Genomic DNA, 14092 nt, shown 5'->3' with positions numbered 1-14092 from the left:
GTGTGGGCTTTAGTAAGTTATTCCCCTCTTTCTGCTCAGTGTTTTTGTTTATAAAATAATAGTAATAATATATTCTTTGTACAGTTAGTGACTTGACACATAATTTCACTGAGTTAATGGTAATGCTTTTATTTTTATTGTTGTTTTTTAAAGAAAGAAAAAAGTTGAAAAATAAAGAGAATTTTTGATAAAAGTCGACAATAGATATACCGAGAAGAAAAGTAAAAATCATAAATCCCAATGCCATAAACATCAGAAGACCAAACAATTATTTATAACGGATTTATAAATTGAAAGCATATGCATTCACCCAATGGGAAGCAAATGCCACTAATGTTCTTTCAAGGATGCTAAGGAAGTGAGCTCCACAGACCATAGGAAATGGGCTGAGAACCAGAGCCTAATCTGAGGAGGGTAATAGGGTCGAGACGACAGGGGAAGTAGATATGAGTGGAACGGGGACAGGAGGGAGAGTAATAAAGCCGGAGAAATATTCAGCCGCAAGTGTAAAAGTTAATTTGTGAGGAGGAAGAGAAAAGTTGTTTTTAATGAGTATTGAGTTTTCATTTTGCAGGTTGAAATTGTTCTGGACGTCGGTTTTACAACAATGTGAATATACTATATACTACTGAAATGTATACTTAGAGACAGTTAAGATGATAAATTTTATATTGCGTTTTTTTACCACAATAAAAAAATGATCTTGTGACACACTGGCCTGGTGACTTAGTCAGCTGGAGTGTCATTCTATACACCAGAAGGTTGTGGATTCAATTCCCACAGTGAAGAATGAATGTTAGCAGTTTAGCGAAGCCACAAAAGTGAACAAAGATTATGAGGAAGTCCACCAGCAGGCCGTTGCTTTGTTTAGGTCTGGATGATAAGGGTTTGCACAAGGCTGTTAGAACATAAGTACAAAGGAAGAAAGTGAGAGAAGGTGATGGTTAATTCAATATTTGGAAAATGTGGAAGAGACCTGCTGTATTGGTAGTATAAAATTGGTAGTATAATTTGCCTTGGTAGTATAAAATTTACTATATTCTAGTCAGTCAAAATGTAACAGGTTCTGTTCTGTGTAAAGAGCTGGGATAGCAGGGTGGGGGGGCGGTGTATTTATGTTGACTACTCTGTACTTTGACTCTTTAGGGATGGTATAACACTTAGGGACACAGCCCTTCTCTGTTCTCCAAAAAAAATAGCAAGAGCTTATTAAAAAGTTGTGTTGCTATTGGGCCCTCAGTAACTTCATATTGATGGGAGAACTGTCTTTTGCCATAAGAGACACTAGTAATGTGAAGACATTCTAGTATTGAATCATTCCAGTTGTATTTTAAGCATATCTTTTCTTCCAGATTCTCTTACATTTTGGAAGTGTATTTGAAAGCTTTCTCACTTTTGCAAGGCCAGTTTTCAATTTAATTTGAAAGCTACAGATGGGAGGCAGATGACTATATATGATTTCAAGTATTTTAAGGAGACCTTTTTAAAGACTTTCATGATAGGGTTTCTCTGCTGTCATTAATCACTTAAGTTTTCCTAACCTTTTCATGACCAAGTCATGTAAATAGTTATTTTCTTCTTGCTTTTTTGTCCTAAGTTCATATCTTTAAAGAATCTGTTCTATTTATTCTTAAATTTATTTCTCAAAATTAATTTTCATATTTTGATTCAAAATTCATTATTCATCTATCAGGGACCTATTATCTCTTCAGTAAGAAAGCCTTTGAATTGTCTTATAATTTAATCTGTGTTCTCATATAATTTTAGGTGACTGAGCTTGAATGTGTTAGTAGCCAAGCAAATGCTGTGCATACCCAGAAGACAGAACTAAATCAGACAATCCAGGAACTGGAAGAGACACTGAAAGTGAAGGAAGAGGTACTTGCTACTTTTCCTTGACCTGTAATCTAGCTAAAATACATGTACAAATACTAAAGACTATGTACTTTATGGAATAAGGGAAGATTGTGCAGGGGGGGTTTTAGCATGAACTTTTTCTTGAGTGATGTTAACCTTGTTCATATTTCCCCCATCCTTGTCTTTGTCGTTATGAACTATGGTGAGGCAGTTAGAACGAGATACCACTTGTTGCCTTCTGCATGAGAGTTATTTTATTCATATGATCAATAGAAAACTATTAGAAGTTATGTTTTATAAGCTGTTGCCTTCTCTGGTATTCAGTCAAAAGATTTAACATTCCAGGAAAGTCTTATACCCACAAAATTTGAAATAGCCTTAAAATGTGCAGATTGTTTCTCAGCAGCGCTGTGCCGTAGCCAGAGAAAGGTAGGCTTGTTGTTTGTTTCTTAAGAGTATTGTGCACCAAACAACGTGCCTAGAAAGACGAATTCACTGTGACTACTTTGTGTTCTTGTAATGATCACTTCTGGTGGACAAAATTTCTTAATTTTAATAAAGATCATTTTAGCAATCAAAAAAAAGAGGATGTCACCTCTATAAAAATCAGTATAAAGGAATCTTCTTTAACTCATTTTTTTTAAAGGACTGGGACAGTAATTTCAAAGGAAAAGGGGCCTTTTTTTCCCCTTATATTGCTTAAATCTTTAAGACATTGCTGTACTTTTTCTAGGAAATAGAAAGATTAAAACAAGAAATCGATAATGCCAGAGAACTCCAGGAACAGAGAGACTCATTGACGCAGAAACTGCAGGTGAGACATAAAATTTCCATTCATTTTTGTATAGAAAGGGATCATTCTTTTACATGTAATGGCTTTTTTTCTGAAACTCCATTTTGTAGGTTCTTGGTCATTTTCCTTTTCCAGGACTTCTGATTCATGCCTAATCTTAGACTTTTCAGAATTAGTTGATGATTCCGTCTAGGTAGCTTATAATCATTGTAGGTATTCATTTATAAATTATCTTTAGTAAATTATCTTAAAAATTTCTACTTTTTAACATAAAATATTCTGAATTTTAAGAAAATTTCTCAAATGGATTTCATTCGGTGTAGAAATTGTGCTCCGTTTTTACGTTGAATGAATGTTTGAGTTAAAGCCATAGTTGGACCTGATGGAAGCCAAGTTAGTGCTCTTTTTGTTTCCTCAGTCTAATTAGTGCTACTCACTTTCCTCTGCATAAATAGTATGCTTCTGATTTACATACATATATTCTGGGTCAGTGGTAGTCAAGCACGGTTAGAAAGACTTTTCAAAATTCATTATCAAAGTCTCCTGCCAACTCAGACACTTATTACACCCTCAGGAAGGGTTAGGGTAAGTGGGACAAGCAAACCTGGAGTTAGGAGTGCCCAGGTTATAATAAGAATGACCAGCATTTATTGATTATTTATTATGTACCAGACACACTGTACTAAGTGCTTTGCTTCTATTGTGCATTTAATCTATATGAGTCAAGGAGGAAACAGAGGTTTGGATAGGCTAATTACCCAACCTGTATTTAAATGGAGACAGTCAAATTATCTGACGAGAGCACCCTCACAAAGAAAACAGTGTCCTTGCATGAAATGGAATATTTCCTTTTCCCTTTCCTATCCCTGACATTCAGTAACTTGGAAAACGAGGTCACGTGTTTCGGCTTGCCCTACTAAATGTCTCTACATTTTATTTTATTTTTAAAAAATGTTTATTTATGGAGAGAGAGACATCAATTTGTTATTCCACTTCTTTATGCATTCATTGGTTGATTCTTATATGTACCCTGACCAGAGATTGAACCCACAACCGTGGTGTATTGGGACAACCTTCTGACTAACTGAGCTACCTGGTCAGGGCCTAAATGTTTCTACAGTTTAATCATCTGTGACCTGCCCCAGGAACTCTGTAATATTACCATGTTTTATTTGCCTTGTAGCATTTACCACTACATGAAATGATCTTCTTTATTTTATTTTTAATTTTTTATTTTGAAGTAACTTCAAACTTACAGAAAAGTTGTAAGAATACAAATGCAAAGAATTTTTATAAACCTTTCACCTACATCCCCCGAATGTTAAAATTTTGCCACATTTGTTTTGTGTTATCATTCTGGAACTCTCTCTGTATATATTCATGCTATTTTTTCTGAAATATTTGAGAATAAGATGATCTCTTTACCCATGTCAATGTAAGAAACACTCCGGCCTATAGAGAATTTTTGTGAGTTTATCAGAGCTGAACAGTTGCCATGAAGGAGAATCTCAACAGATTGAGAAAATGCTCTGGAAAATGACAGTTTTGCACCTTATTTTATTTTATTTTTTTAAGATTTTATTTATTTACTTTTAGAGGGGAAGGGAAGGAGAGACGGAGAGAAATATCAATGTATGGTTGCCTCTCATGAGTCCCCTGCTGGGAACAGGCCTGCAACCAAGGCATGTGCCCTGACTGGGAATCGAACCACGATGGTGTGGTTCGCAGGCCCGCACTCAATTCACTGAGCTACACCAGCCAGGGCCTGCACCTTATTTTAATACAGTACAATCAAAAGAGGAAGCATAAGTGGGTTACATGAAATCCACTGGTAATAGGTTAGGGAGGTGGAGAGAGTGAAGCAGTGGGGTCAGGACCTCTGGGATTGGATAAAAACTAAAATGATAGATACTTCTTTTACACAGGTGGGTACAGTATAGTTAACAGTCAGCATTTAACAACATAACAGTAACAGTGCAGGGATTCATGGGCTGTCTCTGGTGCTGTGCCTGTGCTTTGAGAAGTCTGGAAAAAGGAAATTTTATATTCCAAAATTATATTATCATAGATGCAAAAAGATAATAGACAGGCTCAATTAAGGTAAAGATTGACCTTTGTCCCTCCAGCAATCCCCCCACTTAGTTCATGTCTATGGGTCATGCATATAAGTTCTTTGGCTTCTCCATTTCCCATACTATTCTTAACCTACCCCTGTCTATTTTGTACCTGCCATTTATGCTACTTACTCTCTGCACCTTTTCCCCTATTCTCCCCATCCCACTCCCCACTGATAACCCTTCAGGTGATCTCCATTTCTGTGATTCTGTTCCTGTTCTCGTTTGCTTCGTTCATTTTTGTTTAGATGATTTTGTTATTTTTTTAGGTTCATTTGTTGATAGTTTTGAGTTTATTGTCATTTTATGTTCATATTTTTTATCTTCTTTTTCTTAGATAAGTCTCTAACATTTCATATAATAAGGGCTTGGTGACAGACGATGAACTCTTTTAACTTGACCTTATCTGGGAAGCACTTTATCTGCCCTTCCATTCTAAATGTTAGCTTTGCTGGATAGTCATCTTGGATGTAGGTCATTCATGATTTTCATGCCTTTCATGACTTTGAATATTTCTTTCCAGTCTCTTCTTGTCTACAAGGTTTCTTTTGAAAAATCAGTGGATTGTTTTATGGGAACTCCTTTGTAGGTAACTCTTTCCTTTTCTCTTACTGCTTTTAAGATTTTCTCTTTATCTTTAATCTTGGGTAACATAGTTATGATGTGCCTTGTTGTATGCTTCCTTGGGTCCAATTTTTGAGGGACTCTGAGCTTCCTGGACTTCCTAGAAGTCTGTTTCATTTGCCATATTAGGGAATTTCTCCTTCAATACATTTTCAAATAAGGTTTCAATTTCTTGCTCTTCCTTTTTTCCTTCTGGCACTCCTGTGATTCGGATGTTGGAACATTTAAAGTTGTCCCAGAGGCTCCTAAGCCTCTCCTCATTTTTTTGAATTTCTGTTTCTTCTTTCTGTTCTGGTTGAGTGTTTATTTCTTCCTTTTGCCCCAAACTATTAATTTGAGTATTGGTTTCCTTCCCTTCACCATTGGTTCCCTGTACACCTTCCTTTATTTCACTTTTCATAGGCTTTGCTTTCTCCTCTACTTAGTAACGACACTCAACCATTTCTGTGAGCATCCTGATAACCAGTGTTTCGAACTCAGCATCTGATAGGTTGGCTATCTCTTCATTGCTTAGTTGTATTTTTTCTGGAGCTTTGATCTGTTCTTTCATTGGGCCATTTTTTTTTTGGTCTCAGTGCACCTATTATGTAGTAAGGGGTGGAGCCTTAGGTATTCTCCAGGGTGGGGCAGCCCACCCTGCAACGCACTGGGGTGCTGTCAGTGGGGGTGGGGTCCAAGAGGGAACAATGCCGCTTGCTCAGCTCTCTATCTGCTTTTGGGCACTTCCCCCACAACCCACAAGCAAATTGGGCCCTTCTGGTGCTGATTCCTGGGTGGGTAGCTTTGTGTATGTTCTAAGACCCTATGGGTCTCTCCAATGAGCTCTCCTGTGAGGCTGGGAGTTTCTCCTTCTGCCAAAACCCCCACAGGTGTTTTCAGTCAGATGTTTTGAGGCTTTATTGATTTTCATGCCTTTATCCCACTTTAATTCCCTTCAATTTTTAAGTAATATTGAATATAAAATTTTTATTTAAATCTATTTTTCCTTAAGTATCTCACAATTCAGTTTTTATTTCTGTTATGATTTTGCTATTTTCTTCCATTACTATCATGGGTTTAATCAACGCTCCTATATTTTAGTTTTTTGGCCCATTTCTGTAGCATTTGAATATGTAACTCAAGCTTGTTTTTTGAGTATTTGTTTGAGAATATTTAATTCAGAGTAGAGGATTCTGTTAGAGTTTTTTTGTGTTTCATAGTTGATTTTGGGGTGGCGATTTTTATTTTCATCCACTGAAGTGTTTAGAGTATCATTTTCTATTTTTATCTTATGACAGTTTATGTAGGTGAAGATTGCAAGCACCTTTGTATTCATGAATAGGGTGGCAGTTTGGGGTGGTTTACAGATTCTTAATTCAAAAACCCTTTTTGGGGGAGACAGTGGAGGAGAGGTTGTATGACCTTCACTACTTTAATTTCCTTTTGTTTTGGAAGATCCTAACTTTTCCTGCATTCCTTCTTTTCTCCCCTGACCACACCGATCCACCAGGATCCCTTCTCCTTTTCCTTTGACCCTCTTCTCAGATGTCCTGCCGCCTTTCCAGATTGCCCCTCGTGCACTGTTAAGACCCTTTCTTGTGGTCTGCTCTGTTCTACCAAGACTTTCTTGTTTATTTGTGTTTCTAGTATGTTGGCATTTTCCATGGGCTTTTCTTTGGCTTAGCGTTACTAGCGTTCCGTCTTAGGCCTTTCATTCGCCTCTTCCCTCTCCTTGCATCGCCTCCAGGACCCTGCCTTGCCCTCTGCAAAGGGTTAGAGTGAGAGCTTGAGAAGTCTCTCTGCTGGAAGTTGGTGCTTGTATTTCCTAATTGTGGGTAATTTGAAGTGTATATTGTTTTCTTTCTTCTAGTTTCATTGACGTTGTCTAACTTGTGTGGTTTTATTGTTTCTTGTTACTGGTTTATGTAGTCTGGGAGCGTGGTTGGGAGACTTTGGTGTCCCCAGTCACAATTTTCTTGGGTTCCCGTAGGTCTGTTGTGACTACTTCTTCGAGCCGGTGTCCCCTTCTAGGGTGCACGAAAATGGGGCCCTGTTTGTTTATTTGCTGCTGCATTTTCAATCCAAGTGCATAGACGATGCTCAGTAAATCATTATTGAATAGTCTACTTCAAAATCTGTGTCTTGTACTTTTCTGTTGAATTATTAATACTTGTTTTTATGATTTATATGTCCTGTTATAGATGAACATTAACAGGGCAATAATATAACTTGCAAGAGCTTAAGATATGAATCAGATGTCAATAAAGATAATTCTTTTGTAGCTTTTATTTGGATTAAATGATACAAAATTTAAATTCATAGGAAATGAACCTGATTTGATCCCATTGGTGATGGTAATAATTATTTAAATTTTTTTAATGACTCTAGTGTTGTATAGGCCTGTATCTAACAAATACAGAGCTTGACCTTTTGCCCACTAGGAGTAACTTTCAGTGATTGCCCTTTAAAGGGGTTAGAAAATTCTGGCCTCTAGTGCTTTATCAGGGATGAACCAGGCCTCTGGGTGTCCTGTAACCTGCTTACATGTCAGTAAAGGAGAAGGGGAAAATAGTAGGACAAAAAATGATAGTAAACACAAGGATGAGTTGGGACAAACAATAAAAAGGCAAGAAGGAGAGGACTGAAAAATATGGACAGAAGGTAGACAAGGGGGAAGTGCCTCGATCCAGGGCTCCCATTGCCTCACGCTGGCCCATGTGCACGGAGTGTCTGTTCTTGCCTGGGATCACATTCCACGCCTCAAAATAGACCCGGGCCGTCAGCCCTGTATTGGGTCCCTTTGATAGCTGCCTCGTAAAATTCCTCCAATCAGGAAAATGGCTTATGAGTGGGAGACTTCCTCTAGAGAGAACAATACAGTTTTAATAGCCGAGAGAATTTGGTGTTTTGCTTGCTCCATTGAAAATGTTTGGATGTTTCATTGATTGGCAAGGAGAACAAGAAGGCCTTTCATTTTGAGTGAAGGCTTTAGAGGGCAAACTGGGCAGTGCCTGGTGAAGTGGGTGTTTCTCGTGAGAGACATTTCGTCTATTTTTGCAGTTGGAAACAGTGAACTCTTCAGCCTATTGTTCAAGCGGGCAAGAGAGCGTGCTGTGCAGTCCCAAGTGAAGTTTGTAGATTTGATCCCGGGGTCTGTTTTCTCCCTCATAGTTTGGAGCCTCCTTGATCGTGGCTTCTGAATTTATAAATATTTTATTGGTTTCAGATTCTGCTGTCAATGTACTTATCTTCATCTTGGGGATTATTCAAAAGATTAGAAACATACCTGGTAAAGATTAGCTTGGGATTCCTTAAATTCTTCACTTACAAGTCATTAAAGCTGCTTTATTCCTCTTATATTTTTCTAGGCTCTTGGGACTCATCTGTGGCATCATCCTTGCTTAAGCCTTGATCTTAATTGTTTCTGTGAAAGCTCGTGAACATTTGTTTATGTTCAGAATCCTAAATCAGTTGTTACGTTCTTACTATGTGTTCAAGTCATTTCCCAGTTACTTTTCTCAAAAATTTAACTTTTAAGGTATTTTAAAACAAATTTTGGAAAAAAGTACCTGTAATCCCAAATCCCGGAACTAGGTCCTGTTTCCTGTTTGTGCGCTGATTTACACTGCTTGTCCTAGAGCACACGGATTTGCCCCAGTGCGGTGTGCTGCTGCTGAGTGTCCTGCTTCTTTTATTTGCCAAATTGCCTTTCAGTTATCACATTTTTCCCCACTCTCCTTTAGACTTAATGGTATTTTTTAGAGATTTATATCATTTAAATGATATATTGGCATTTGAAATACATTTTCTGAGGCTGAGTCATATTGAGTTACTAATGAAAATGTTTTCATTATCCCATATAATTTGCATATGTGACTGTAAATTGTGTCATTCAACTGAATTCTTCTCAGATGTAAAAGTGAATTTTCCAGAAAAGATATGTACAGTAATCCCCCTTTATCCACAGTTTTGCTTTTTGTGGTTTCAGTTACTTGTTGTCCATTGTAGTCTGAAAATATGAAATGGAAAATGTCAGAAATGAACAATTCACAAGTTTTCAATTGTATGCCATTCTGAGCATCGTGACAGAATCTTCAGGCGCTCTGCTCTGCTCCACCAGGACATAACCACCTCTTTGTCCAGCGTGTCCGTGTTGTGCTAGGCTGCCCACCCACTGGTCACTTAGGAGCTCTCAGCTGTCACATAACTTTAATTACAGTATTTGGTTAAAATTGTTCTATTTTATTGTTGTTAATATCTCAGTCTACCTAATTTAGAAATTAAAGGTTATCATAGGTATGTATGTACAGGAAAATAGAATATATATAGGGTTTGGTACTTATAGTTTTAGGCACACACTCGGGGTCTTAGAACATGTCCCCCTCCTAGATAAGAGGGAACTACTGTAACTTTCAACTCCTTGCTAATCTGAGTGGTTTTTTTAAAGTGTAATAGTTGGTTTTATGCTCCTTTTCTCAATTTTTTTACCAAAATTAAATCTATAGCTCCAGTTATGTCATTTTATTTTATAGAATTACTATATTTGTCACATTTGGAAACATTTTAGAGCTATAAAAACTGACATTCTTAGTGTGCCAGAATTTATTGGTTTTTAAAAATTTTTTTGCTGCCATGAACTTTCCTTCTTTTTGTGATGCTTTTTCTTTCCTTGATTTGCAGTACGTTGGAGCTGTTAGCTTTATAATTCTCATGTGTATATTATTAGATATCTTCACTATTTTAGCAGTTGAGCTATTCTGCACTACCTGCATTCATTCACTCATGAGAGTGAGAATAATTAGAGATTAGCAAAACAAAGAATAATTAACATATGTAGAGGATCCTGAAACTTCATTTTAGGGAATCATTTTCTTCTCAGTCTTTCTTCAGAGTTGCCAATAAGGAGGAAAAAATAATTTCTCTCTTTTTCTCTGCCTGCTTTCACCTAAGAATGCTAACAGCTGTGCATTGGGACAAGCATGGGAGCAGAAATAGAAATAAGGTGTAGATAACCCTCCAAGTGGGCCTTCAGCACTGTTTCAGGATTTGAAGTGCCTTGGGAATCACCTGGCACAATATGAGCAGTTGGGAAATTCTTATTGGGTTGGATAGATGGATTCGTGAACAAACCAGTTGGTAAATATCTGAAATCTCCTGAAACTGTGTGAACCTGAGATTCAGAAGCTCGTCCTCATTGAGCTCATTAGGTCAAACTGCATTAACTAGCTCAGTATTAACTAATAACAAAAGTTGTATTGTTTTCCACGTTGTGAACTGACACGTATGTATATCACACTTTTGTTTCTAAAGGAAGTAGAAATTCGGAACAAAGACCTGGAGGGACAACTGTCTGACTTAGAGCAACGTCTGGAGAAAAGTCAGAATGAACAAGAAGCTTTTCGCAATAATCTGAAGACACTCTTAGAAATTCTTGATGGAAAAATATTTGAACTAACAGAATTACGAGATAACTTGGCCAAGCTACTAGAATGCAGCTAAGGAAAGTGAAATTTCAGTGCCAGTTGATTAAAAATACACTGTCTTTCTTCATAGGACTGTTTGGGCTCTGCATCAAGATTGCACAAAAAAATTAAATACCGCCCCTCCATGAGGAGGATTTTTTGAAAATTGGAATTGTATATTTCAGTGTAAATTTTAGAATTCAGCCTGTAGCTAGTTGGGGAAAAACAGAGATGAAACACTTGAACTACAAATTACCTCCATGTAAATTATTGGCCATAGTTAACTAGAAAGTTATAAATAGACACTTAATGCAATCCTTTTTTTCTGATATTAGCCAATGGGAAATTAACAATGTCTGGGTCACATTAATTTATTCATGATATCTAAAGCTGTGTTTTGTGCAAAAACTTAGTGATGAAAGCCTTGTCTTTTGTTATAATCTGAATAATTTCTCAGGATATTTTTGCATTGTTGAGAAGCAGTGCCATTACCAATTAATTCTTGCCAGGAGTGGGAGAGAGCTGCATCTTTAATTGAAACATGCTTACGATAACTGGGTGTGTAGGGTTCTTCCCTTTTTTTATACTGGAAGACACTTCACTCTGGTGACCACTCCGGTACACTCTGGTGTTCTCTAATCTTTTCCACTGTATAGTTTCTTTTCCGTATTGATTCCATGTAATTATGAGAAGATATTGTCTCCCATTTTATTACACGTTTTAAAGCCAACTAATGAAGGCAGCTGTGTCCCTCAGAAGTTTTTCTTTTTAAATTTCTAATAAATTTGACAGTACTGAAATACTGCAGCCCGTCACTGGCGGTCTGGTCTAGCAATGCTATGTATATTTACAGAATATGCAGTTACCTTTATTTATATATTTTGCAAGAAATCTTTTCTGAATGATCAATGCATTTCAATTTACAAATAATTATGGTTATTGGGGAACTGTTTATTCTGGATCACTTTAAGGTGTACAGCTGTTCTAAAGGGGATCCATTTCCATCCGAAAGCGGATCAGAGGCCTATGGGGATTGAGCCGTGCACGCCGGACCTTCACAGCAGCCACCTCTCTAGTCAAACCTCGCAAGGCAATATTCTGAACTGTTAACTAGGCATTTCACAACAGGAATTCAACTCAATAGGCTCTTCTCAGTGAACAGATTTTAATGTCGTTTTGATGTAATTTTAAAAGACTTTTAGCAAAGATGCATTTCTTTCTATATTTCTTTTAAGAGGCTATTTTAAAAGCAAGCCCAGTGTGGTGGGGTCTGCGTAGGGCATGGGAACCGCACAGGAGTCGCGTCTGTGCTGGCCCCACAGGCTTGGTGTGGGGGCGGGGCTTCAGGCGCGTGCTCGGGCGTCCGATCCCATGAAGGCTACAAAATGCACTGACTTTCTGTTTGTACCCCCGAAAGACTGAGTTGTTACATACAAAATTAAACTAATTAATCAGTTTGTAACCATTTTTTTCACTCGCAAACAGCTACTCAACATAGACGATTTTGTTTTACATGTGTATGTATGGAAATACATACATATTAATTTATATTAGAGTGAAAAATAAATGGTCTGTTTCTTAAAAGTTAGTTTCTAAAGTGAGTTTTCACAGGTGTCTCTGCAGAGTCTTTCTCAGACACTTAATCATCACGTATTACATGCGCTGTAACACCGTAAGTTACCTCCGTCTGTTCTTGGATATTCTCACCTCTGCGTTACAGGGAGGGTAATGTAGGTAAGCAAGCTCAGAGCTCTGTTTCTCTGGTAGATCAGGTAATAAAGTCTGATTGTTAGAATTTTGAAATAGGTGTGATTTTACCCATCAGTTTCTGAATAACAAAGAGCACCAGATTTTGACTTCAATAAGGGTTTCACTCTAGGGATCAGGGAATATAGTTATGAAGAATTAAAAATTAAGAAGAAAAGAACGTAAGCTTTTGAAATGGTAAGTGAATTATTTTAATGATGTAATATGATATTTTTAAATGTTGACAGAGTTGTTATTTAATGGGAAAATAACTCATCGAAATGACTCCACTTGAATTGTACTGATACGTGAGGTGTGTGTAATTCAATATATACATATACCCATATGTATATACAGAAAATTATTTTTAATATTTTCCTACTTGTATGAAATTTAAAATTGGAAATTTTGTGAGTTTTTTCCTTGTGCAAGAGAGCCTGATTTTTTCTTTTTTTAAAAAAGTTGATTTAACAATTTCTTGAGGGCTGCACCTATAAATTCCCAGAGTGTCATTAGACGTGTACAGTGTATGGGATGAGGTGAACACAAGTGCACATATAAATAAAATCTTAAGACTATTTTAAACATTAATTTACAGTAGGAAAGTGTCTAGAATCATCATTTAAAAGTCACAATTAGGTTGTGTGCCTACTGTAGTTTTCTCCATTTCTGTATTATAGAAATAAAAGTTTGCATATTAAAATCTGATTTTCCCAGAGACAAGTATTAGATAATGTATCTGTATTTAGACCCACCTGTGGTGATGTATTTGTCGGAAAACAGCGTCGGGGACTGCGGCCTGAGCGCGTGGACTGGAAGCGACACACAGGAGGGGAGCAGAGGCCGAGTGCATTGTGTATGAGCTATCACACGATAACTATGAAGTCTTGCACAAAAAGCAACCAAGAAAAGCAAAAATACAGTTTTTATTTTGAAATACATTTGTTCTCTGGAGAATGTATTTTATCTTTTTTCCTTCAGTCTTTTACTGATATTTTTAAAAAGCATTTACGTGATGGCAGCATTTACTTAAATCTGACAGGTGCTATTGGATTTTACATTAGTGTGTTCTCTTGTGAAGTCCTAACTTTGACGTAAAAGGTTTTATAAGTATTTCCCAGCCTGGAAAATTAGTTTTTGTGTCTCTTCTCTCTCTCTCTCTCTTCCCCCGCCCCCACCCCGCCTCTCTCTCTCTTTCCCTTTCTCTCACTGCAGATTTCACAAAGTTCATGAAGTCGCACCTCTGTCTCTATAGGAGAACTCCAGCACCATCATAGATTTAATGTGTTGCTGTCATTGAACTGTTGGGAGGCAATTAGAGAAAGAAACTTACACTTTTTTTTTCAAGTGAAACTAAAAAAGGAGTGCTCAAAATTATACCACAACCACCTTTTAAAACTCATTTGTTTGTTAAAGAATTAAATTCTTTGTCAAAATTAAATTTATTCTTTGACATGCGTGCTACAGTCTTCCCTGTTTTTATTTAACTCTGGAGTGTGCAGCTCGGCTGCTTTTTC

General features: G+C 37.1%; 1 protein-coding gene across 2 annotated transcripts in view; it reads left to right on the top strand.

Annotated features, from left to right (window-relative positions):
• The window catches only part of HOMER1 (homer scaffold protein 1), a 112698-nt gene extending 98809 nt beyond the window's left edge, over positions 1–13889 (top strand). For both annotated transcript variants that reach the window (XM_037032207.1, XM_037032206.1), the window contains exons 7-9: positions 1768–1878; positions 2591–2671; positions 10678–13889. In XM_037032207.1, coding sequence (XP_036888102.1) covers positions 1768–1878; positions 2591–2671; positions 10678–10866 — 381 coding nt within the window. In that variant the 3' untranslated portion in view covers positions 10867–13889. The remainder of the gene's footprint in view (positions 1–1767; positions 1879–2590; positions 2672–10677) is intronic.
• Positions 13890–14092: the final 203 nt, after the last annotated feature.

The sequence above is a fragment of the Sturnira hondurensis genome, unplaced genomic scaffold, assembly GCF_014824575.4.
Source record: "Sturnira hondurensis isolate 20B ecotype Veracruz unplaced genomic scaffold, ASM1482457v3 Scaffold0021354, whole genome shotgun sequence".
Lineage (NCBI taxonomy): Eukaryota > Metazoa > Chordata > Mammalia > Chiroptera > Phyllostomidae > Sturnira > Sturnira hondurensis.
The sequence above is the reverse complement of the archived record's forward strand: the minus strand, read 5'-3'. Positions and strand labels throughout refer to the sequence as shown.